This window comes from Oryx dammah, unplaced genomic scaffold, assembly GCF_014754425.2.
Source record: "Oryx dammah isolate SB20612 unplaced genomic scaffold, SCBI_Odam_1.1 HiC_scaffold_2, whole genome shotgun sequence".
Lineage (NCBI taxonomy): Eukaryota > Metazoa > Chordata > Mammalia > Artiodactyla > Bovidae > Oryx > Oryx dammah.
In genome coordinates this window covers 114,663,136-114,680,730 of record NW_024070186.1, presented here as the reverse complement: position 1 = coordinate 114,680,730, position 17,595 = coordinate 114,663,136, and the positions used below count along the sequence as shown (strand labels likewise).

The window sequence follows — 17,595 nt, the reverse complement described above, 5'->3', positions numbered from 1 at the left end:
AACTTACGAAATAGAGGAAATCAGACTAAAATTATTTTACATCAAATTCTAAAAGGTTCATGAACTTAATTTCATATGGATTAAGTGATAAAGGAATTATAACAAGGATAACTTTAGTTTTCCTGATTGAACTGTGAAAACATAGAGTTGTGTTTTGTGCAGTCTCTATTGACATGACTGATCTTAAGAAGAAAAATTATAAGGCAGCGTCATCACATAATGTGAATAAAGTGACATAATATGATATCTCAATGGAATATATATTCATGTGCACCAGCATTTCTGTTTTATTGTCTCAGATATTTTAAAAAATGACAGTTACTGAAGAGATGCTACAATAAATGAAAGATCTTTTAAACCACAGTAAATAAACATAACAAAGCCATTATGAATGATGGAGCAAGTTTAGGAAAATGAAAGCTGCTATTAAAGATGGCAGGCTGTCACAACAACAGAAGTAGCAATCGGTGTAATCAAAGCAATAAAATAATACTTGCATTAGTTTCTTTCAAGGAGTTAATATAATGGACATCTTTTCTAAGTTAAAAGTTTTGAATAGTGTTGGATAATATAAATAGGAAAACTCAAATAAAAATCTCTAAATGTGAAGCAGATTAACGTTATTTAGAGTCACCACTCTACATGCTTTTTTTCCTCATATTTTTCTTTAAGATCATATCCTTTATGTCCTTTTTACTTTCCTGTACATGGTGATTTTTTTAAAATGATCTAGTATTATTGAACCAGGTTTATTGTTCCTTGATTTCAATAAATCTATGATCAAATAAAATGGGATCATTTTTATTTTTCACAGCATATGATAAAATCTGAATTTCTTATAATTATTTCCCCTGTTGTAAAATCACCATTTCTTTTGTAACTTTAAATAAGAAAGCTTTATAAATATATGATATAATTATCTCCACCTGGTATTCAGTGAAGCTCCTTATGTTAATAAATGTTTTCTCAGATGGTGATGAAACATTGCAATGTGGAAAATACCTTATTTTGGCAATACCACACACAGGCTCATGTTTACTTTATTCTCAATGAGGAATATCTCATATAAGAACAAAAGAGTAATTAATTTGATTGTGGAAGGTTACCTCACAGCACTTTATGGCTTACATTAGCATTTTTGCCACACCTTTTTTTTTTCATTGAAGGATAATTGCTTTACAGAATTTTGTTGTTTTCTCTCAAACCTCCACATAAATAAGCTATAGGTATACATATATCCCCTCCCTTTTGAACCTCCCTCCCATTTCCCTCCCCATCCCACCCTTCTAAGTTGATACAGAGCCCCTGTTTGGGCTTCCTGAACCATACAGCAAATTGACATTGGCTATCTATTTTACACATGGTAATGTAAGTTTCCATGTTACTCTTTCCATACATCTCAACCTCTCCTCCCCTCTCCCCATGTCCATAAGTCTATTCTCTATGTCTGTTTCTCCACTGCTGCCCTGTAAATAAATTCTTCAGTACCATTTTTCTAGATTCTGTATATATGCATTAGAATATGATATTTATCTTTCTCTTTCTGACTCACTTCACTGTGTATAACAGGTTCTAGGTTCATCCACCTTATTGGAACTGTATCAAATGTGTTCCTTTTTATGGCTGAGTAATATTCCATTGTGTATATATGTACCACAACTTCGTTATGCAATACATTCATCTGTCAATGGAAATCTACGTTGTGTCCATCCATGTTCTAGCTATTATAAATGGTGCTGTAATGAACAGTGAGATAAACGTGTCTTTTCCATTTTGGTTTCCTCAGGGTTTGGTCTCCTCCCCCTAAGAGTGGGATTGTTGGGTCAGATGGTGGTTTTATTCCTAGTTTTTTAAGGAATCTCCATACCATCTTCCATATTGGCTGTATCAATTTACATTCCCACCAACAGTGCAAAAGCATCCCCTTTTCTCCACACCCTCTCCAGGATTTATTGTTTGTAGATTTTTTGATGATGGCCATTCTGACCAGTGTGAGATGATATCTCATTGTAGTTTTGATTTGCATTTCTCTAATAATGAGCGGTATTGAGTATCTTTTCAAGTGTTTGTTAGCCATCTGGATGTCTTCTTTGGAGAATGTCTATTTAGGTCTTTTTCCCACTTTTTGATTGGATTTTTTGTTTTCCTGTTATTGAGTTGTATGAGAGGCTTGGAAATATATTTTGGAAATTAATCCTTTGTCAGTTGTTTTATTTGCTGTTATGTTCTCCCATTCTGAGGGTTGTCTTTTCACCTTGCTTATGGTTTCCTTTGCTGTGCAAAAGCTTTTAAGTTTAATCAAGTCCCACTTGTTTATTTTTGGTCTTATTTCTATTACTCCAGGAGGTGGATCATAGAGGATATTGCTTTGATTTGTGTCATCAAATGTTCTGCCTATGTTTTTCTCTAAGAGTTTTATAGTTTCTGGTCTTACATCTAGGTCTTTAATCCATTTTGAGTTTATCTTTGTGTACAGTATTAGGACGTGTTCTAATTTCATTCTTTTCTATGTAGCTGTCCAGTTTTCCCAGCACCATTTATTGAAGAGGCTATCTTTGCCCCATTGTATATTCTTGCCTCCTTTGTCAAAAATAAAGTACCCGTAGGTGCATGGATTTATTTCTGTACTTTCTATCTTGTTCCATTGGTCTATATTTCTGTTTTTGTGCCAGTACCATACTGTCTTAATGACTGTAGCTTTGTAGTATAATCTAGTGTCAGGAAGCTTGATTCCTCCAGCTGCATTCTTCTTTCTCAAGACTGCTTTGGCTACTCTGGGTCTTTTGTGTTTCCATATGAATTGTGAAATTTTTTGTTCTAGTTCTGTGAAAAATGTCATTGGTAATTTGATAGGGATCCTATTGAATTTGTAGACTGCATTTGGTAGTATAGTCATTTTCACAATATTGATACTTTCTACCCAAGAACATGGAATATCTCTCCATCTGTTTATGTCATCTTTGATTTCTCTCATCAGTTTCTTATAAATCATAAATGGGAGATAAATTTTGTCAAAGGCTTTTTCTGCATCTGAGATTATCATATGGTTTTCATATTTCAATTTGTTAATATGGTCTATCACATTGATTGATTTTCATAAATTGAAGAATCCTTGTATCGCTGGAATAAACCCAACTTGATGATGGTATGTGAGCACTTTGATGTGTTGCTGAATTCTGTTTGCTAAAATTTTGTTGAGGATTTTTGCATCTATGTTCATCAATGTTATTGGCCTGTAGTTTTCTTTTTGTGTGTTGTCTTTGTCTGGTTTTGGTGATGGTGGCCTCATCGAATGAGTTTGGAAGTGTTCATCCTTCTACAATTTTTTGAAAGAGTTTTAGAAGGATAAACATTAGCTCTTCTCTAAATGTTTGATAGAATTCTCCTGTGAAGCCATCTGGTCCTGGGCTTTTGTTTTTTGTGAGACTTTTTTTTTTTAATCACAGCTTCAATTTCAGTGCTTGTAATTGGGTTGTTCATAATTTCTATTTCTTCCTGGTTCAGTCCTGGAAGATTGAACTTTTCTATGAATCTGTCCAGTTCTTTCAGGTTATCCATTTTATTGCCATATAATTGTTCATAATACTCTCTTATAATCCTTTGTATTTCTGCATTGTCTGTTGTCCTCTCCTTTTTCATTTCTAATTTTGTTGATTTGATTCTTCTCTCTTTTTTTCTTGATGAGTCTGGCTAAAGATTTGTCAGTTTTATCTTCTTAAAGAACCAGCTTTCATTACAGTTTCGTTACAAAAGAAACAGCTTTTCATTACTATTGTTTCTTTCATTTATTTCTGCTCGGATCTTTATGGTTTCTTTCCTTCTACTAATTTTGGGGTTTTTTTTTCTTCTTTTTCCAGTTGCTTTAGGTGTAAAGTTAAGTTGTCCATTTGCTGTTTTTCTTGTTTCTTGAGGTAGGATTATATTGCTATAAACTTCCCTCTTAGAACTGCTTTTGCTGCATCCCATAGGTTTTGAGAATCTGTGTTCATTGTCATTAGTTTCTAGAATTTTTTTGATTTCCCTTTTGATATCATAAGTAACCTGTTGGTTATTTTGAAATGTATTATTTAATCTCTATGTGTTTGTGTTTCTTGCAGTTTTTTTTTTCTTGTAATTGATATCTAGTATCATTGCATTGTGGTTGGAGAAAATGCTTGATATGATTTCAATTTTCTTAAATTTACTGAGGTTTGATTTGTGACCCAAGATGTGGTCTATCCTGAAGAATGTTCCATGTGCACTTGAGAAGAAGGTATATTCTTCTGCATTTGGATGGAATATCCTGAAGATATCAGTGAAATCTGTCTTATCTAATGTATCATTTAATACTGTGTTTTATACTAATTTTCTGTTTTGATGACCTGTCCATTGGTGTGAGTAGGGTGTTAAAGTCTCCTACTATTATTGTGTTACTGTCAATTTATCCTTTTATGTCTGTTATTATTTGTCTTATGTATTGAGGTGTTCATATGTTAGGTGCATAGATATTTACAATTGTTATGTCTTCTCTTGGATTGATCCCTTGATCAGGATGTGGTGTCCTTCCTTATCTCCTGTAATCTTATTTTAAGGTCTGTTTTGTCTGATATGAGGATTGCTACTCCAGCTTTCTTTTGCTTCCCAATTGTATGGAATATATTTTTCTATCCTCTCACTTTCAGTCTATAAATGTCTTTGGGTCTGAAGTGGGTTTCTTGTACCCATATATATGGGTATTGTTTTTTTATCCATTCAGCCAGTCTCTGTCTTTTGGTTGGAACATTTAATCCATTTACATTTAAATTAATTATTGATATGTATGTTCCTATTGCCATTTTCTTCATTGTTTGGGGTTGATTTTGCAGATCTTTCTTCTTTTCTTGTATTTCTTGACCATATAAGTCCCTTTAACATTTGTTGGAAAGCTGGTTTAGTGGTACTGAATTCTTTTAACTTTTGCTACTCTGAAAAGCTTTTTATTTTTCCATCAGTTTTGAATGAGATCCTTGCTGAGTATTGTAACCTTGGTTGTAGATTCTCTTTCCCTTTCCCTTTCATTTCAAAAGGAAATGTAGATTTCCCTTTCAATACTTTAAAAATATTCTGCCATTCTCTTCTGGCCTGCAGAGTTTCTGCTGAAAGATCAGCTGTTAAGCATATGGGATTTCCCTTGTGTGTTACTTGTTGCTTCTCCCTTGCTGTTTTTAATATTCTTTCTTTGTGTTTAGTCTTTATTAGTTTGATTAGTATGTGTCTTGGCATATTTCTCTTTAGATTTATCCTGTATGGGACTCTTTGTGCCTCATGGACTTCATTGACTATTTCCTTTTCAGCTATTTTCAACTAGAATCTCTTCAAAAAATTTCTCATACCCTTTCTTTTTCCTTTCTTCTTCTGGAACTCCTATAAATGGAATGTTGGTGCATTTGATATTGTCCCAGAGGTCTCTGAGACTATCATCAGTTCTTTTCATTCTTTTTACTTTATTCTGCTCTTCAGAAATTTTTTTCACCAGTTTATCTTCCAGCTCACTGATTCGTTCTTCTGCTGTAGATATTCTGCTATTGATTACTTCTAGAGTATTTTTAATTTCAGTAATTGTGTTTTGTCTCTGAATGTTTACTCTTTAATTCTTCTTGGTCTTTGTTAATTGATTCTTGCATTTTCTCCATTTTGTTTTCAAGGTTTTGGTCATCTTTACTATCATTATTCTGAATCCTTTTTCGGGTAGTTTGTCTATTTCCTCTTCATTTATTTGGACTTCTGTGTTTCTAGTTTGTTCCTTCCTTTGTGTAGTATTTCTCTGCCTTGTCATTTTTTTTAACTTATTGTGTTTGAGGTCTCCTTTTCCCAGGCTTCAAGGAAAGTTAAATTCTTTCCTTGAAGAAGATTGAATTCTTTCTTCCTTTCGGTTTCTGCCTTCCTAAGTTTGGCCCAGTGTTTTGTGTAAGCTTCCTATAGGGTGAGATTTGTGCTGTGTTTTTGTTTGTTTTTCCTCTCCTGGGCAAGGCTGAGTGAGGTGGTAATCCTGTCTGCTGATGATTTGGTTTGTATTTTGTTTGTTTGTTGTTTAGATGAGGCATCCTGTACAGGGTGCCACTGGTGGTTGGGTGATGCTAGGTCTTGTACTGAAGTGGTTTCCTTGCAGTGAGTTCTCACTATTTGATATTCCCTAGGGTTAGTTCTCTGGTAGTCTAGGGTCTTGGAGTCAGTGCTCCGACTCCAGAGGCTCTGGGCTTGATCACTGGTCAAGAAAGAAGATTCCACAAGTGGTTTGTCATCGCATTAAGTGAGATTAAAACAAATATCCAAAAACAAGAAACCAAAGATGAACCCCAGACAAATGGTAGTTACAAAATCAGGCAAATAATAATTAAAATAATGGAATATACACATATACATATACACCCATGAGCAAAGTCAAAACAATCCAACAAAAATAAAGCACAATAGATTGACCCAGTGAACAAAGGAAATCAAAAATTATATTTACCAGTTAAGAACAAAACTAACTAAAGCACAAACTGGAAAACAAAACTAAAGCAAGGTGCCAAGTGGGGAATAAAGCAAACTGGAAAACAAAACCAACAAATATGTTGAGAGGAAAGGAAAGGAAGAAATGAAAGAAGGAATAAATAGGCAAAGTTAAATAGAAGTAAATGAAGAAGATTTATATACATTAAAGATTAACTGCAAGGGGAAAAGTACAGTAGGAAAGGCAAACAAAGGAATAAATGTAGAAAAAATTTAATAGGTTTAAAACATTAAAAATTAAAATTATAAAAAAAGAAAATGGAAGAAGAAAGAAAAAGGAAAAAAAAAAGGCATACACCCATAAGTAAAATAAAAACAGTCCAACAAAAATAAAGTACCATAGGTTGACCTAGTGAACAAAAAAAAAACAAAAATTATATCTACCAGAACTACACTAACTAAAGTACAAACTGGAAAATGAAATTAAAGCAAGGTGCCAATTGGGGATTAAAGCAATGAAAATAAAACTAACAAATATGTTGAGAGGAAAGGAAAGAAAAGAAAGAGTAGATATGCAAAATTAAATGGAGGTAGATGAAGAATATTTATATACATTAAAGATTAACTACAAGAGGAAAAGAATAGTAGGAAAAGCAAACAATGGAATAAATGTAGAGAAAATAATAATAGATTTTAAAAATTAAAATTAAAAAGAAAAGAAAAAGGGAAAACTCCACAGAGCTGCAAAAGCCCAACGCAGAGACAGAGGTTTATAACAACAATAAAAAACGTGACTGAGAAAGAAAAAAAAGAGTTCAAAAGCTTAATTAGATTTCATAGTGTCAATAATGGAGAAGGTGATGGCACCCCACTCCAGTACTCTTGCCTAGAAAATCCCATGGACGGAGGAACCTGGAAGGCTGCAGTCCATGGGGTCACAAAGAGTCTGATGCAACTGAGCGACTTCACTTTCACTTTTCACTTTCATGCATTGGAGAAGGAAATGGCAACCCACTCCAGTGTTCTTGCCTGGAGAATCCAAGGGACGGGGGCGCCTGGTGGGCTGCCGTCTATGGGGTCGCACAGAGGCGGACACGACTGAAGCGACTTAGCAGTGCCAATAAAATCAACAACTACAACAGAGGGGGAAAAGGGGGAAGAAAAAGGAAAAACAATCCAAAGGAATCTACAGAACAAATCAAAACATAAGAATAATAAATGTTTTTCTTGACTCACTGCTATCAGAGTCCTTTCCCTCTCTGGGAGTCACAGTCCACCTCACCTCTCTCGGATGCGCTCCAACACAGTGTTGATCTCAGGACCTGCTGTGGGGGCAGCTCAGATTCTAACCTGGTCCTATTCCTGTGTGTTCTTGCCTCCATTGTCCACAGCTATCAAAACTAGTGTATTTTATTTTGTGGGAGATTTCAATGATCTTTTATATATTCCATATACACAGAGTCTGCCTAGTTGATCGTGTGGATTTAATCTGCAGCTTGTACAGCTGGTGGGAAGGTTTTAGGTCTTCTTCCTTATCCACACCGCCCATGGGTTTCAATTGTGGTTTTATTTCCACCTCTACGTATGGGTCATCCACTGGGGTTTGCTCCTGAGATTGCCCTGGAGGACTTGTGAAGACCCTGTGAAGGCCAGGTGTGGAGACGGTGCAGCTGCTTGGGTCGCAGGGATTCTGGCAGCATCAGGTACTCAAGGGAGTTGGCAGCTAGGGCAGCAGGAAATAGTGCTTTAGAAGGGTATGGCAACCAGTATTGGCCAAAACACTCCAATATTCTTACCTAGAAAACCCTCCTGTCTCCCTGACAGAGAAGCCTGGCAGGCCACAGTCTACAGGGTCGCAAAGAGTCAGACACTACAGAAGTGACCCTGTGCACACAGATGCAAGACATTTTTTGTCTGTGGCAGCTCTGCCCCAGTGAGAGTTGAGCATGAAGGCAGCTTGGCTGCTTGGCTTGTGGGGACCCTGGAGGCAGCAAGTGTACAAGGACTTGGACTGCCTCCATGGCAGGAGTTATGGCCCTATCAGAGTCTTTTTATTTTTTTAGCCTCTTGTAATGTGATTAGAAGGCCTCTTTGGCCAGTCTTTCTCTGTAGCTCCGCCTTCAGGCACTTAGAGGGCTACCTTGCTGGGATCCTTCTCTGTTGTTCAGTGTGTCAGGCACATAGAGGGGCCCCCCTGTTTGGGGTCCTACTCTTAGACCAGCGCATCAGGCACTTAGAGGGGCACCTTGGGTGGGGTCCTATTCTGTAGTTCAGTGCGGCAGGTGTTTGATGGGCCAGCCTCTCTATTGTTCAACCAACAATGCTGGTGTGTGGGGAGAGAGAGACTATGGTGATGGCTCCACCCCTTCCGTGTGACTCAGCAGTATTGCCTTGCTTCCATGGCTGCCTGGCTTTCCTCCACAGGCGTTTCCCACCACAATGTCCTCCCTCACATCCCCTCGATCCATCTCTCTGCAGACAACAGCAGCCCTCACCCTGGGATTGATTATTCCACAGTCCCTGAACTCCAGCTCCCAGCTGCTGCACCTTCCAGGGAACCTGAGTCCCCGTCCTGAGTATGTATGGCTGTGGCAAGGACTGTCTGATTCTCATTCCATTTACGCGGCCACAGATCAGCTGTTTCACTCTCAGTCTTAAATGTTTTCTCCTCTGACTCAGACAATTGCCTGGATGTGGGAATCGGACTTCTGCTTTAGTTCCCCCACCCGCCGAGGGCAGGTCCAGTCTTACTAACACTCCTGCTTTCCCCCCTAGTTCCTTCATCCTACAAGATTTACATGGTTCTATACATTCTTTTCCTCTGGTCAGGTACTCCTGTCCGCTCTCAACTGGTGTTCTGCATGAACTTCTGTGTCTGAAGGTATATTCCTGATGTATCCATGGAGAGAGTTGTACTCGATGTCCACCTACTCCTCTGCCATCTTGTTCTCTTTTGCCACACCTTTTAATGTTTAAGAGACTCCAGCTCTGCTGGGTCATTTTACTAAAGCTCCATAGAATCCACAACAAAACCAATTTATTCACAGTATATGATACTCTCTCTAGGCTTTCTTTAATCCAATGCACCATATATAGGCCTCAACCATTAACTTTCATTATAACTTTGTTCTTTTGTAAAAAAAAAAAAAAAAACTCTAAAGATCTAGAAATGCTGCTTTTCTTTAGCAACAACTTCCTCCATAGTAGCAAGATATATAGAGTGTGGTATACCAGATCCCTTTAATCCTAGTTAAAGTTAAAAGAAAAATCAAAATTTTAACTTATTTTAGGGGTAAAGTTTGTATAAAAGAACAGAGTGAAGTCTTTTCAAAAATGTGTGCCCTAAGTCCCTTCAGTCTTGTCTGACTGTGACCCCATGGACTATAGCCCACCAGGCTCCTCTGCCCATGGGATTTCCCAGGCAAGAGTACTGGAGTGGGTTGCCATTTCCTCCTCCAGGGGATCTTCCGGACCCTGGGATCAAACACGCACATTTTATGTCTCCGTCTTTGTCAGGCAGGTTCTTTACCACTAGGGCCACTTGGGAGGTCCTTTTCAAAAATATGGCACTTTCTAAATTTGAACTTATGAAAGGAGAGATCCCAGGTCACTACATAGGAAAACTGCTGTTCCTGATGAGGGTTTCAGAGGTCTCGAATGAGATGTGTTTCTTACAACCATCAGGGTAACTTGATTTTAGGGTATTATTGTGATTTAAACTTACATGTACCATAACAGTTACCGATGCACTAATATTCCGTTTATATTATACTTTCTTCTGAATGATTTTAGTGTCCTTTAGGTCCTTGAGACACCAAATTGTAATGCCACTATTCCAAAGTGCGAGGTTTCTAATTCACAATCAGGAGATCATGATCTTCCAAATAGGAAGTGGCTCATTACTTATTTTTAATCTTTAGTGTAAAGACTGTCCTGGGAATCCACCAGCTGTGTGATATCACGTTCCCACCCCAGTCCTCAGTTCTTGGTCTGTAAAACATGGAGTTTTTGACTGGATGATCTCTGAAGTCCTGTGTAGCTCTGACATTCTTTTCATCTGTGATTCATTATATTATTTTACGAATAAACTTCCAAGTAGTTTACTTTTTCTTGTTCCTTTCTCAATAGCATTCTTAAAAATGAAAAAGCGTGTGGTTCTACCTTTGCAAACTCTTATGTCTGGTCCCTAATTAAGCAAATTAAGAATGAAGCAAATTAAGAAATGTGTGTGTTGTTTTTCTTACCACTGTTTCAAAGATGTATGTAATTATTGTATGGTATAGAAGTCTCCTTAATTTTAGGCTTTCATACTGGTACAACTGAAGTGAGGCACCACTCCTCACAGTGCAGCACACATCTCAGATCCTATTGTGGCTATTTTCTGCATATCTCTATCGCATGTGGAGGTGAATTCTGTAAACAGGCAACATCAATAACAGTTATATCCCCTTTGTCAAATGTAGGTTTAGAAATTTATCTTAGTATTCTGGTGCTTCTAACCCTCTTTAATTGTAACTAGATAAGAGTAATTTTCTTTTCAAAAAACTAGGTTTATTTCATAAATTTATGAATAAAAATGCATTCCATTCCTTGTAGTTACATAACTTCCTTGTAAGGTTTGATGTCTTTGTTGATTATAGGTTTTGTTCCAGTTAAATGATCAACAGCTTTTCCACAAAGAAGATTTTTTGATTAATGTCCATTTTTATCTCTTAAAAGGATCCTTCCCGGCCATTGGGGTGGAAACGTTCTGCCCCAGCTTCCTGAGGGCAGGGTTTTTAAATAGCCTCCAGGCCCCGCATCCAGCGCCAGGGGGAGGATCTTTGCCCCCCAGGATTCCTGCTGGTAGGTATTTCAGGTGAAGTTTTCTGCCACCAGATACAGCAGTAGAACTGTGCTTACAATTGACAGACCCACAATACAGAAATAAATATTTCTGAAATATATTGTTGAACAGAAGTGCAAGTGGCTTTTTGATTCATAGATGCAGAAACCACATTTGTGATACATAATGCTCCCAGAATAATGTAGAGGAAGTGGAAGAAGGATCTGTAAACTGAGCATCTGATCAGTATAGTGCTGCCTCTTTCTTCTAGGGAAGATTTTTCACAAATAAAAACAAAAGATTCAGGTCCCAAATTTGTAACTCAAGAATAAAACAAGGTTGAATTTAAGACACTTTACCACTTGGAATTGGCTAGAAAAGAGAATTTAAAACTGAGTTTTATTAACTGAAAAATAATTCTGTATTTATAGTTTACAGAGATTTAAATAAAGTTCCATTTCACTAAAGAAAAATGATTTGAAAAAAGTGAGAAAGTAGCAAATGTGACATTTAACATTAGCAAAAAGACAATTCTGAGGAAGAAAATTAATGCACACTTCCCTAGAAATATCAATCTGACCAAAACCATATTTTATAAATGAAGAACAATAAAATATAGGATATTTAACCTTTAAAAATATAATTTCAAAATTTAGTAAATCACTTTGTATATTATCCTTAGTATTATGATAATCATAAATTGTCTTATTATTGTTATTTTGTAAAATATCCAGCTTTCTTCCTCCCTTTTACATGAAGCATGCAAATCAATTTTACATGTGTTTAGAAAAATGGAATTAGGATATTGATCCTTGAATTTTTATCATAATTCTTGTGGTTTTAATATCATAGATAATACTATGCTACAAATTATGATAATGATCCTATATTTTCACGAGGGTGACCCAGCCAGCCAAATAATGGGAGCATTTGAAAAACTAGGGAATAAAATGGAAAAAAAACTCATCATGCAAATTTCTTAATTTTCTTAACAAAATTATGCCATCAAAGCCTAAAATTATTACACTGACATTTTTCATTTGCCTTTCAATTACCCTTGCCTACTTTCAGTTACTCATGCCTACAAAAGGTAACAAACCATGAGTATGCTTCCATGTCATTTGGTTTGTTTTTTTTTTTTTTATCTTTAACATTTTATTTATTTATTTTTTTCCCAAGGAATTTAAATTTTATTTTATTTTATTTTTTAAATTTTATTTATTTTTTATTTTACTTTACAATTCTGTATTGGTTTTGCCATACATTGACATGAATCCACCACGGGTGTACATGCGTTCCCATATTGGATAATTACTAAAGTGGCCAACAATGCCATGGATAAACTAGGGACCAAAATTATATGAAATAAAAATTAGCAATTTTTATTCTCATGAGTGTGATGCCACCCCTTTTTTTCTCTCTAGAACAAAGTGGTATCAGTTGCATAGAAATTTTATTGTTGTTGGTGGTGGTGGTAGTGATGGTAGTGTTGCAAAAAATTAGAAATAGAAGTCTATATAAACTGAGCTCTCAGAGTTAACAGCAAATATAAAAAATGTAGCTTTCATATAATTTATTAAGATTTCACTGATTGGAATTGGAGAGATGAACAGATGATTTGTAGTTTGATAGTTTAATCTTTAACTCTTAATGACAAATCTTGGTGGATTTAGGTATGTTTGGCAGAAATGACAATATGAACTTCAATAGAGACTTGAATTATTCAACATTACTGGTAAAAGTGATAACCCTTGTCATTTAGCCACTGAGAATAATAGAAGCAAGATAGTGTTTCTATAACCATACACAAAAACAACTTTCCAGAGAGGAATCTAAAAGAACATTGGCACTCTGTTCATCTAAGCTTTCAGCCAAATTTGCCTCCAGCCTTCCTGGGAGAGAAAGCTCAGTTCAGTTTTCATTACTTACATACAAATCAGGTGTAACAAAATTGCTTCATAAAAAAATTATAGATCTAAACTTGTTCCTATTCCCTCAAAGTGAAATTAACTGAACTGACTTTTTCTGGCTTATATCACTTTGATAAGTGATCCCTGTATACTTTCTCTGATATTTTTCAGTAATCACTGCTATGATTTCAAAGGTAATTCTTATCCTGTTTCATTCAGCTATAGTTTATTTCCCAAGAATTTGCTGTATAATTTTGTGTAAAGAAGGGTGAAGCAATGATCATGAGAAGTTTTTATTGTTTCATGTTAAAAAAGAAAAAATCTAAACTATTTATTTGCTACCTACTAACTGAGTGACTCTTAGGGGTTTAAGACATCATTTGAGGACACAAAGCACTCCTTCCTTTAACCTGTATCATGGTACTTTTAAAAAGCTGGCCAGAGGTTGATGGCTACTGGGCAGAAATTAATTTGCTTTCTACCAGTTGGTCATATGTTGCAGAACTTTTAGGTTCTCATAGACATTCACTATGTCATTCAAAGAATCAGAAAATCTGTTCTAATTATGGTACTAATTTAGTTCCCATTTACTTCCTTAATCAAATTTAAATAAGATACATGATTATCCCCTGTATAAAATGGGTCATTTGCATTCATGTCACACTGTTCTACTAAGGAACAATATTTTTGCAATGTTTTTACACTAATAATAAAAGAATCACTGAATCATGAGAACCAGAAAGCAGACAACTCTGAAATCTCTATTTATGTAATGTCAATTGTTTATATGACCTTTCTCATTTCTAGAAGGATTGCAGTAAAGGGTTATTATTCTTAGTTTCAAATAGAGAAAAATACCAGGAAGTGATGGGCTGAAAATTGAATACCAAATATATTCATATATTATTGCAGTGCTTTTCAAATAGTAGTGACTCAGTGAAGTAAGAAAATCCCAGAAGAGAAGGCAGGAAGAGTGGGGAGAGGAGCTAAGACAAGCAAAGTGGATGGGGAAAGAAAGGAAAAATAATTATAAAAAGACATAAGTGAACTTATATTTTTTTAATCAAACTCTTCCCCATTGTATTCCTCCCTATTAAATTCAAATTCTATCTCCTTGAATTAATGTCCCTCTTGGAAGTATATCATCCATGTATAATCTACAATGATAAAGTTGGTCTCTTTGCTCCACCTAGTTATTCCTTTGATTTATTTCTGTAGTCAAACAGTATTTGAAAGTGAGATAGAACATTTTGTATGCCATAGTGCATTGATTATACATAGGGTCTTAGACTGATGACTGACCTTATGACAGACTCTACCTTTACACTTTTGATGGTTTCATATGCTTACAATAAACAAAGAAAATCAGAGTAATGACATTGTTGAGAAATAGAATTATTTACAATAATGATGATGCAATAATATTTGGAAGATGCACTGGTCCAATTTTCCCAGAGTTATAGCAATAACTCTGACATCACGTGACATCTTAAATTTATATAAGATCCAAACATTACAATGTATCTTGAAAACTTATTTATAAAATTTAAAGGCATATTCATTATGCTCAGATGGTAATGGCTTAGGTTGAGGTTGAGTATGATTAGCTCAAAAAATCTACCTTACACTTTTCTAACAGTGTTATTGTGGAAGACTTGATGCTATTTTTCATTAATGAAATAATTCATATATATAGATTAGATTCTAGGCCAAACCTAGATATATGCCTTAAACTAAGAAGCTTTTTAAATTATGAGTAAAGTCCAGAAAACAGCAATCACAGAAAGCAGTCTAATGTGGAATTTAGAAATAGATAAATTCTAAAAGAAAAAAATCAATGTTGAAGGTCTTCCTAATACTTCCTTTGTGGTTAGTTTGGAAGCTCTTTAATTGTTGAGGGGATATTCTTTTGAAACACCATCTCAGTTTGTCTACCTATGCTTTAAATATAATGCTATATATAAAACGCCTTTTTTGAGATTTTTACCTGGTTTGATGGCATCACCGACTCAATGGACATGGGTTTGGGTGGACTCCAGGAGTTGGTGATGGACAGGGAGGCCTGGCGTGCTGCAGTTCATGGGGTCACAAAGAGTCATAACACGACTGAGTGACTGAACTAAACTGAACTTGAGTTTTTCTCCATTGCATGCCATATGTTAGATGAGGTAAATAGCTTTCTTCACCTTGCTTTGCCGATTTTGTGAGACTTCCTGTCTGTTTACTCTGAGTCAGTTTAAAAAACAACTGTGAACACATGAGGACTCAAACCCAGACTTGTAATTATTAGGTATATCAGTTCAGTTCAGTCACTCATTCGTGTCTGACTCTTTGCAACCCCACGGACTGCAGCCTGCCAGGCTTCCCTGTCCATCACCAACTCCCAGAGCTTGCTCAAACTGATGTCCATTTAGTCAGTGATGCCATCCAAACATCTCATCCTGTCCTCCCCTTCTCCTCCTGCTTTCAAACTTTCCCAGCATCAGGGTCTTTTCCAGCGAGTCAATTCCTCACATCAGGTGGCCAAAGTATTGAAGCTTCAGCTTCATCATCCTCCCTTCCAATGAATATTCAGGACTGATTTCCTTTAGGGTTGACTGGTTGGATCTCCTTGCTACCCAAGGGACTCTCAAGAGTCTTCTCCAACACCGCAGTTCAAAAGCATCAAGTTTTTGGTGCTCAGCTTTCTTTATAGTCCAACTCTCACATCCATGCATGACTACTGGAAAAACAATACCTTTGACTAGACAGAGCTTTGTTGGTAATGTGTCTGCTTTTTAATATGCTATCTAGGTTTGTCATTGCTTTTCTTCCAAGGAGCAAGTGTCTTTTAATTTCATGGCTGTGGTCACCATTTGCAGTGATTTTGGAGCTCCCCAAAAATAAAATCTGTCACTGTTTACCTTGTTTCTCATTCTACTTGCCATGAAGTGATGGGACCAGATGTCATGATCTTTGTTTTTTGAATGTTGAGTTTTAAGCCAGCTTTTTCACTCTCCTCTTTCACTTTCATCAAGAGGGTCTCTAGTTTCTCTTCTCTTTCTGCCATGAGGGTGGTGTCATCTGCATATCTGAGGTTACTCATTAGGTATATGATTAATAGTAATATTTAACATCATTTATTTTTTACGTTTGGAAAGAGGTTTGGATGAGCCTTATACTCAGGTAACCAGACTTTTTCATATCCTTACTGCTGTCTCCTGACTAGTAATTGTTAAGACATGAATTCACAGTTTAAGTTTCTATAAACCAATAACAGATTCAACTGGACCATTTCTATAGCAAAAGACTTACAGTGTCAAGCCAATATTAAAATGTCTTCGAAGTATGTTAGCAATGATTATCAATATTTTCCTTTCCATAGTTCATGTGAAATCCTATCTAGAGTCAGGGCAAATATCACATGCACTATTATCCTGTCAAAAAAATTTTATTGAGAAGGCATATATTTTAGATATTAGAAATAAGCCAGGAAAAATAAATAAGGTTGAAGTGGCAGAGACTCTAGGATCTAGTGAATATTATATTATCAGGTTTTGATGCAGATAGAGTACTGCAGAAAGGCATTAATGTAAATATATAAGACTAGATGGCAGGGTTTGAAGGAATATACAGTGAGTTAAGAAAAATTGGTATGAACTCAGTTTGTTAAGGGAAATCAACAATGGAAAAGTATATATCTTTTAAATACAATCAAACTGCAGTTTAGAAAAATCAAAGTAAACTGTTCCATTTCTTTATATGTTCAGGCATCCTAAAAAAGAAAATCAGTACTTTTGTTTTCAGTCTACAATTGGATATTTAAAACTTAATCACTTTTGACAAAATTTCTACTTTCTAAAGTTCTCCTGTGAATGATTATTCTTTTTATATTTTTTGGTAGTATTTATGACAAATTTCTTTATCTTTAACAAATATTGTTGTAATAAATATACATGAAAGATAAGAGATGGTGGTTTACATTTCAAGTAAGTCTTAAGAGGGGGAAAAAAACAAATTCTTTTTTGGTTGAAGGGTATGAATTTTATATATTTCTGTGGCTAAAAATGTTGTCAATTACCCTGAATAAGTTGTATGTGAATGAGTGTTTTTGTTTGTACCTACTTAAACCAAGAGCTAATTATAATAGGAATAAATTAAATTAGATTAAATGTGCAAAGTAAAATCCTGAATAAATGGTTCAAAGTGCAAATTTTGAATTTGTGTGTGGTAAGAGAAACCTTCATCTGGATTCCTAACTCCTAATTTCTTTATTCCTTGCCATGTGTCTGATTTCAAGCCCCAGTAAGCCCTACTCAATACTCTTCTACACAGTTGTGTCTCCTAGACAACGCTCCTCTTTGAAAGTTTATTCAGCTCCAGACTTTAAAAGGAAATTCTGTAAACTGCAACTATTTGAAACTAGGA

General features: G+C 35.6%; 1 protein-coding gene across 1 annotated transcript in view; it reads left to right on the top strand.

The window, feature by feature from the left end:
- The window catches only part of LOC120853062 (ephrin type-A receptor 6), a 287,861-nt gene that overhangs the window by 113,819 nt on the left and 156,447 nt on the right, over window positions 1–17,595 (top strand). The window contains exon 5 of the mRNA XM_040226667.1: window positions 11,173–11,298. Within this exon, the coding sequence (XP_040082601.1) occupies window positions 11,173–11,298 (126 nt within the window). The remainder of the gene's footprint in view (window positions 1–11,172; window positions 11,299–17,595) is intronic.